General features: G+C 34.8%; 1 protein-coding gene across 3 annotated transcripts in view; it reads right to left on the bottom strand.

Moving 5' to 3' along the window:
• LOC107716038 (interferon regulatory factor 2-like) overlaps nt 1–8,012 on the bottom strand; it is a 28,518-nt gene that overhangs the window by 11,615 nt on the left and 8,891 nt on the right. For 2 of the 3 annotated variants that reach the window (XM_016522357.1, XM_016522355.1), the window contains exons 7-8: nt 6,079–6,210; nt 926–969 (exon numbers count right to left, since the gene is read on the bottom strand). In XM_016522357.1, coding sequence (XP_016377843.1) covers nt 926–969; nt 6,079–6,210 — 176 coding nt within the window. The remainder of the gene's footprint in view (nt 1–925; nt 970–6,078; nt 6,211–8,012) is intronic. The other variant, XM_016522356.1, reaches the window with a different exon arrangement.

Below are 8,012 nucleotides of genomic sequence, written 5' to 3'. Positions count from 1 at the left end.
CAAACTGTTGCATTTGACGTAGTTAAAATGAAAGACAGCACATGTGCAAGCAATTTATATGATAGTGCCTCTTGTGGTGGCAGAGAATGCAACACGCACTAATTTTAAAGGAACAGTTCACCCAAAAATGAAACATTTGCTTAAAATTTACTCTCCCTCAGGCCATCAAAGATGTAGATGAGTTTGATGTGGGGTATGAGTGGTTATGAACGAATGAATGAAACGCATTTGTCCGTGTTTCACTCCGTCTCGAAACGCGCTCGCGGAAAGCACTTGAGAAACAGTGTCTCTTCCGCGGCTCGGTAAGCTTTCAACTCGTTTTTTTTAGTCTCAAGCAAGTCTGTACGACATTTACGTTACATGATTTGACTGATTTTTACGTAGAAAGGTTTCGGGGCCCTATGCAGCTTGCGCATTTTGCGTATAGGGAGGATCGGCTCTGGTTTTATCAGCTGTTTGGACTCTCATTCTGACGGCACCCATTCACTGCAAAGGATCAGGATTTGTGAACGAGTGATGCTACATTTCTCCAAATCTGTTCTGATGAAGAAACAAACTCATTTTGGATGGCCATGAATTTTAAATTTCCAAGTGAACTATTCTAACATTGTGAAATCAAATAAAAATAGTCTTTGAATAATGTCATAGAGCATATTTTGGCCTTTAGCGTCTGTACGAGAAGCACAATTCAGTTCCTCACACCCCTTAAGCCGTTGCAATAAACAGACGTTCACAAAAGGATTCTGGGTATTGCTTGGACACACCCATTAAAAGCACTCTTCTTTCTGGTTATTCCTTTTGGCTACTATCACTCAGCAACTGTAGTCTGCCATAATTTCACATGTGAACACAATAACAATCTATTCTGCATTTAAACCGGTCCAGTTTCGCAAAGGGAAATAGTTTGGATGAATTTTGCACTTACCTCTTTGGAGTCTTCCTCACTGGCGCTGTCTGTATCGCTCTCTGCTGGAAGATAGAGAGAAAGCAAAGTGGTCAGACTGATTCATCAGGGATTTCCTGACAGACAGGTTACCGTGTATGGGTGGATGAAACAATGCAAAGGATCATCAGATTAAAAAATGTTCAACCGATAGCCTGCCTGTACATCTTGTATATTTAACCCTTACAGGTTTAGAAGTTTTAACTGATTACACCAATTAATGACTGAAAGATATCCTCAGGGACAGCCATTTCTAATGTTTTAGTTAAAGAAATACAGTTTAAATTGCACTGAGAGCTGCTTAGATAAGACAATATAAATCGTAAATATCAGGAGAAAGAAGATAGTTTGCTGTGGCATTGTGTTTGTGTTTACTATGAATAACTCAACACTTGAGCAAGACATTTCATGCCATAAACCACACGCTTTCAGCCCCAGGGACTTCTGGGAAAAAAGGATTGTTGATTGGAAAACATGGAACAACAGGACATGAGTCAACATTCCCGTCCGTGTACAAATGCACTGACAAGTGGTACTGTACGGTAAATTTCACACCACTAAAAACAAGTTTTCATAAGCCAAGCCCCACAATTTCAACAATGCCAAGAGTTCATCTCAGTACTCCACACGCAGTCAATGAGCAGACAGAAGAGTAGCTACATTAAAAGGCAGACAACACTGCAGATAAAGGATATATTTAAGTATTTTTCTTCTACTCTAGGAAGTCATTTGCATTCCTTAGTCGTAACTAGCTCCCAGAGGGAACTAAATAAAACAGCAACACTTATAGACAGAAATGCAGAAACGTTCTAGCTGTAATCTTGGATCTAGTGTTCACGCTTTTAGCAGCGAGCTGGATGGCTTCTTATCGGAAGCAGTGTTTCAGAGCGGGCCTCTGCCATAGTCAGCAACAATTAATTAGTGGTGTTTGCTAAGATAAGAATTATTACAAGGGTGAATTCTGGTAAATTGGGACACTTTGGCCATTGAGATGACTGGGAGAAAAATGTCCCAAATAACCGAATTCACTCTGTTACTTGTTTTAACCATTTGTAATAAGGATTTGAATAAACTTCTAACCCAGAGTATTACACTTTAGCATGCAACTCTCTACCAACCACCAATGAATGATTCATGCAATTAGACTTAAGGTTTTTGCTTCGAAGCCAATAAAATGTACGAAAAATTCTCATAGACTTACAATAAAAATTATATTATAGAATCCTGCTAGAATACCTAGCAACTACATAGAAATTCACTTAAAAAAAACATTACAACAAACTTATTTAGACTTACTTGCTTAACCCAGATTCCACTCTAAGACAGTATTAGAACAAGCTCATTCTCCAAAATGGCTTAATTATCATAGAGATGAACAAAGTCAACAGTTATGTTGTTTCTGCACCACTTGATGACAAAGGGCTATCACAGAATAGGAATAGGTGTAGGACCAACTCAGACAATGGGTTGTTTGAACATACAAACCATAGCTGTTACAACAGGAGCAACTTCATTTACATTAGGGGTGGTAACCTGTAATGGGATAAAAGTTTGAGTTTAGGATGTTCAGGGATTTTTCTGAATCAAGCTATGTACTTTATCACTGCTAGATCTTCAGCATCCTCGTCATTTTATCTTACAAGCCACATAACATTCTGGACAGTGTTGTTATTGTTAACTAAAATTAAAACTATTAAAAATTGCTTTGGTAATTGAAATAAAGCTCAAATAAAAAAAATGACAAAGATTAAATATTAGAAAAAAATGGAATATACAAATTGTTGCTTTGGCAAATAACTTAAAATAAGTTTAAGTTGAAGTACTGAAATTTACTGAAATAAAAATAAACTAAAACTATATAGAAACTACATAGAAACATACAATAAATACATTCTGTCCGCATGTCATATGTGGATATTTGTAAATCGTGGCCGGGTGTACTAATTCATTCCTTCCTGTTAGTAAAATGTGGACACGTACTAATTTGTTCTTTCGTTTTACTAAATTGTGGCCCATTGTACTAATTCGTTCCCTTGTTTTAATAAATTGTGGCTACATTGTACTAATCTGTTCATGTGTTTTAATTAATTGTGGCTACTAATTCGTTCATTCGGTTTACTAAATCAAGGCCATGTTGTACTAAGTTGTTTTCTGGTTTAGATAAATTGTGGCTCATTGTACTTATTCTTTCCCTCGTTTTATTAAATTGTGGCTACATTGTACTAATTTATTCTCTCGTTTTGACTGAACTAAAACAAGGGAACTAATTTGGTCACACTTTAGTTTAAGGTCCAATTACCGCTAACAAACCATTAACTACGACTTTTGCCTCTATTAAGCTTCTAATTTGCTGCTTATTAATAGTTAGTAAGGAAGTTGTTAAGTTTAGGTATTGGGTAGGACTAGGGATGTAAAATATGGTCATACAGAATATGTGCTTAATAAACAACCAATATGTTAATAATAGGCATGCTATTATAAAACGGATAGTTTCCGGTCCTTGATTCTGATTGGTTGAGCCGCGTTCAAAGCTGTTGTAAATTACACTACAAACATACACCTTTGTTTACTTCTGTGTGTTGCTCTGCAACCACTTTGTTGGAACCACAACTGTTTCTGAGGAACTACATTGTTTGGCGGAAGAATACTGTTTTTATTTATATCCTTACACTTTATTTGCTCTGTTTTCCGTACCCACTGTATATGGAATAACCGTTTTATAAAAGCAATAAGCCCCGTGAAGCCGTGGTTTACAATGAATTATAACAGCTAAGCGAGTTTTAGGCACTCCCGATTCGCGTCATGCCTAACAACGCCCCTTAGCTGTTATAAAATCACTGTAAACCACGGCTTCTTGGGGCTTATTGCTTTAATAAACAACTAGTTAATAGTGAGAATTGGTCCCTATACTAAAGTGGTACCCTAATTTGTATATCATGGACACGATTTCCCAAATTGAGGGGATGAATTAATAAACTGTGGGAACAAATTCTTAATTGGCCAGGATATATATTATTCCTGCATGTCATGTGTGGGGCTCTGCAGAAATTACATACAAAAACAAAAACCCAATAAAAATCACGAACACACAAAAAAAATGACTAAAACTAAAATTAAAAAGAATTTAAAATATAAAAATTATATTTAAAATATCAATAAACAACACTATATTAGTGACAAAATAATGCTAAAAAAACACTGGTCCTGCCAACAACCCAGAACACGCTAATACCAAAAAGCAGTGAGAGCAGTATTGGCAACACAATTTGATATGATATTTGTAGACCAATACACAAATACCTAGCAACCAATCAGAACACTCTAGCTGCAATGTGTTAACAACCCACTTAAAACACTTTAGAAGGCACACTGCAGTGCACTAAATACAGTACTACAATGAACACCTTGGCAACTCCATAGCAACACCTTAGCATTGCAGCTGCAGTTTTGCATGGGCATATACCACTCACAAAATGTCAAATCTTGCTATAAAATAACTCTTGTTCATTATAGCAATACAAGTGTATAACTGTGTCATGCCTTTATAACATATTGAAGGCAAACTTTAACTTTAGGAACGAGCACATGCAGGTGTGTTCGCACCTCACCGTTATATATTAACTCCATCTGGCCAGAGCTGACTTACAGTACAGAGGTACAGCCGACGTGACACAGACAGCATGTCCTTGAGGCTCAACTCTAATGGACATTGTACAACACACGCAGCCTACACAGATCTCAATGACTCAAAGCATGTTTCAAGCTAAAAATTAAATGCTTTAGAAGTGATGCTTTTGTCGTTTTCCAGTACAAACATCTAAACATTCTTAAATCAGGATACTTTGAGAAACAAAATTACTTAAGATATTAAGTCTTGTTTTCCAAAAAAATAATTAAAATGAAGGTCAAGAAAAGGGGTAAGAAAACTAAACTTGTTTCTAAGGGAAAACAAGATTATTTTTTTATGCAAGCCTGTTTCCGCCACTGAATAAAAAAATTACAAAAGCGAATTGTGGCTTTTTATCTCACAATTCTGACTTTTTTTCCTCACAATTGCGAGTTTACATCTCACATTTCTCAGAATTGTGAGATATAAACTTGCAATTGCGAGTAATAAAGTCAGAATTGCACGATATAAACCGGCAATTCTGACTTTTTTTCTCAGATTTGCATGATATAACCTCACAATTGCCAGAAATAAAGTCACAATTGCGAGATACAAACTCCCAACCGTGAGAAAAAAAGAATTGCGTGTTTGTATCATGCAATTCTTAGAAAAAAGCCAGAATTGTGAGATAAAATGTCGCAATTGCTTTTTAAAACTTTTATTCAGTGGCGGAAATGGGCTTCCATATTTTTCTGACCCAACTGGCAGGAATTTTGTTTAAGCTCACTTAATTTGATAACTGTTCAGAAAACAAATGTAATATCTTATGTAATTTTGCTTCCCAATGAAACGTATCTAGATGAAAGAATTTTTCGATAGTTTTACTGGAAAACAAAAATACGAAAATCATTTTTTGTAGTGTAGTACCTTTTTTTTTTTTTTTACTAAAAAAGACCTTATCTACACTGCAATAAACAGTCTTCTTAGTTCTTAATCATTATTTTTGTCTTGTTTTCCAGAACAAATATCTAAAATTCCTAAATCAAAATGAATTTACTTAAAAAGCACAATAATTAAAGATATTAAGTCCTGTTTTCTGAAGAAGAAAAAAAAATCTAAATTTAGTGAGTTAATGCCTGAAACAAGAACAAATATCTGTCAATGTGGAAAGAAAAATAAACTTCACTCAAAGTAAAAACAAGATTATTTTTCCTATTGACAGATAATATACTCATGTTTTAAGCCTAAATTAATTTTGATACATTTTGTAGAAAACAAGACTTAATATCTTAAGACATTTTCATTTTCAAATTAAATGTATCTAGATGTAAGAATTTTAAGATATTTGAACTGGAAAACAAGACAAAAATACAGCAAGTAAGAAAACCTCTTTTTTCAGTGTAGTTTATGTCATGCTTGTTTGTTTGCACACACAAGATCAAATCAAAACCAGCAAGGACCTCAAAGCAATGCTGCATTGTGAATATAGTCATGGCTAAAGGATCGAGAGTATATTTGTCAAGCCAACCTCCATACGAGGAGACGGGGGAGATCTGTAAGGGGTACAGGTCGCTGGAGGTCACGGCCTGCTCCTCGTTTTCCGTCACCACCTCGATGGTCTGACACACGTCCGGCAGATCGTTGATGATCAGGTGGTCGTCTGTAGGAGAAGGAGAACAGGGAAGAGAGAGTAAATATGGAGAACAGTGAAGTGGGAAGTGAACGCGTTTCTTAAGAGCCAGATCTGTGTCATTTTTCACTCTGGACGCAATCCCTCCGGTCCACGTAGCTGAACTCTATTTCCCATGACTCCGTAATGTAATGATGCAGTGGAAACAAGGTTAAAAACAAATTAACCAGCTGTAAGGCTTTTTGTAAATCAATTACGTTGCAGTTGATTTTGCTTTGCCAATTCCATGTGTATCACAAACCCCACATGACTAACAAAACAAACACATGCTAAGCTCACCTTTTACCCCGATCGAGTGCGTTAGTGAGATTGAAGGGGGAAACAGAGAACAGTGGACGTGAATAAACAAACACAGTAACAAGGAGATCTGGAAAAACAGGTCCACGACAGAATGATAGGTGTAGTGTGTAGTGTAAATCCCATCCCAAATGTAAAAGACGAATCGCACTTAAATCTGTCAAGAACATGCCTAAGTTGAATGTCACCTCAAAAAAATATAAATAAATTAGTAATATAAATAAAATTATTATTACAGTATGGGAAATTGGTGGGGAAAACTGGCATGAAGATAATGGCCATAATTATATATATATATATATATATATGATTTTTTCTTTAAGCAAATATAATTTCCTTTTTTATTTATTTTTTTATTATGGGGTGAAATATGACCCAGAATTTGACCACCATAATCTCCAATGACATAACCTTTTACAAAACCTTTCCTTTATTATGTCACTAACTGTTCATTAAAGCCAGCCATTCATACTATTCAATAGTAGGCAAATTAAAAGGCTCTTTACTAACTCAAACCGACAGCATAGTGACTCACTGGGTTTACATGTGTAGGTGCTATGAACACGGCTGCTGGCATGAGGAATGAAACTTACTCTATAGGTCAAATTCAGTGTCATAAGTAGATAACGTCTATAAAGTTTTTGATTTTGGAGATTTGTGAAGGCAGAGAAATGTGAGAGAAAGTCAAACAGCTGTGAAGTGATGCATGTGTTAAACTATGACAGGAGAGGCACAGCAAAATAAACTCCGGCTGTTGTGAAGAAGAATTGCCTGAAGAATTCTGGGTATTTGCAAAAAGTGGCTGAGGAACACAGAACAAACTGCTGTTGTGTTTCAAAGGCCCTTACATATTCTCTCAAACCACAAGTCATGCTTTTTTGAAGAGAATCCTAAAATAAACTTGAGAGACCTTTTAACAACTTAATGTGTAATAATAATACAACTGAAAAAATATATATAAGAATGAATATTTGATACATACAAAGTGTTCAGAGAGTTCAGAGAAAAAAAAAAAGAGTTGTTTTTAAGGGTTATTTTAATTGTGCTTGTGCTCTGGTTGGACAGAATTTAAACGGGTAATATATTTATAACAAATATTTAAAATAATAATAACAATAATAAAATATATATTTGAATAAAATATTCATTGACTTTATTTGCTACATACATAAAATATTATTAATAATAATAATAATAATTAAAAAAATAAATACACAACAAGCCATTCAAAAGTGTTATATTTGAGGGTTGTTTTAAGTTTCTCTTTAAAAAGCATGACTTGTGCTCTGGTTGGACAGAATTCGAAAGGGTAATATATATATAACAAATACTATATTAATAAAATTCATATTTTTTAAAAGAGAAACTTAAAAAAACAAACAAGAAACCTAACACTTACAATAGCTACCAATACCTAATACAACAATAGCTTGAAGTGTATTTATTATAATTATTCTATTAATAATAATAATAAT

This window comes from Sinocyclocheilus rhinocerous, unplaced genomic scaffold (assembly GCF_001515625.1).
Source record: "Sinocyclocheilus rhinocerous isolate Xijiao unplaced genomic scaffold, SAMN03320098_v1.1 scaffold720, whole genome shotgun sequence".
Lineage (NCBI taxonomy): Eukaryota > Metazoa > Chordata > Actinopteri > Cypriniformes > Cyprinidae > Sinocyclocheilus > Sinocyclocheilus rhinocerous.
Note: the sequence above shows the minus strand (reverse complement) of the source record. Positions and strands in the feature narration are given on the sequence as shown.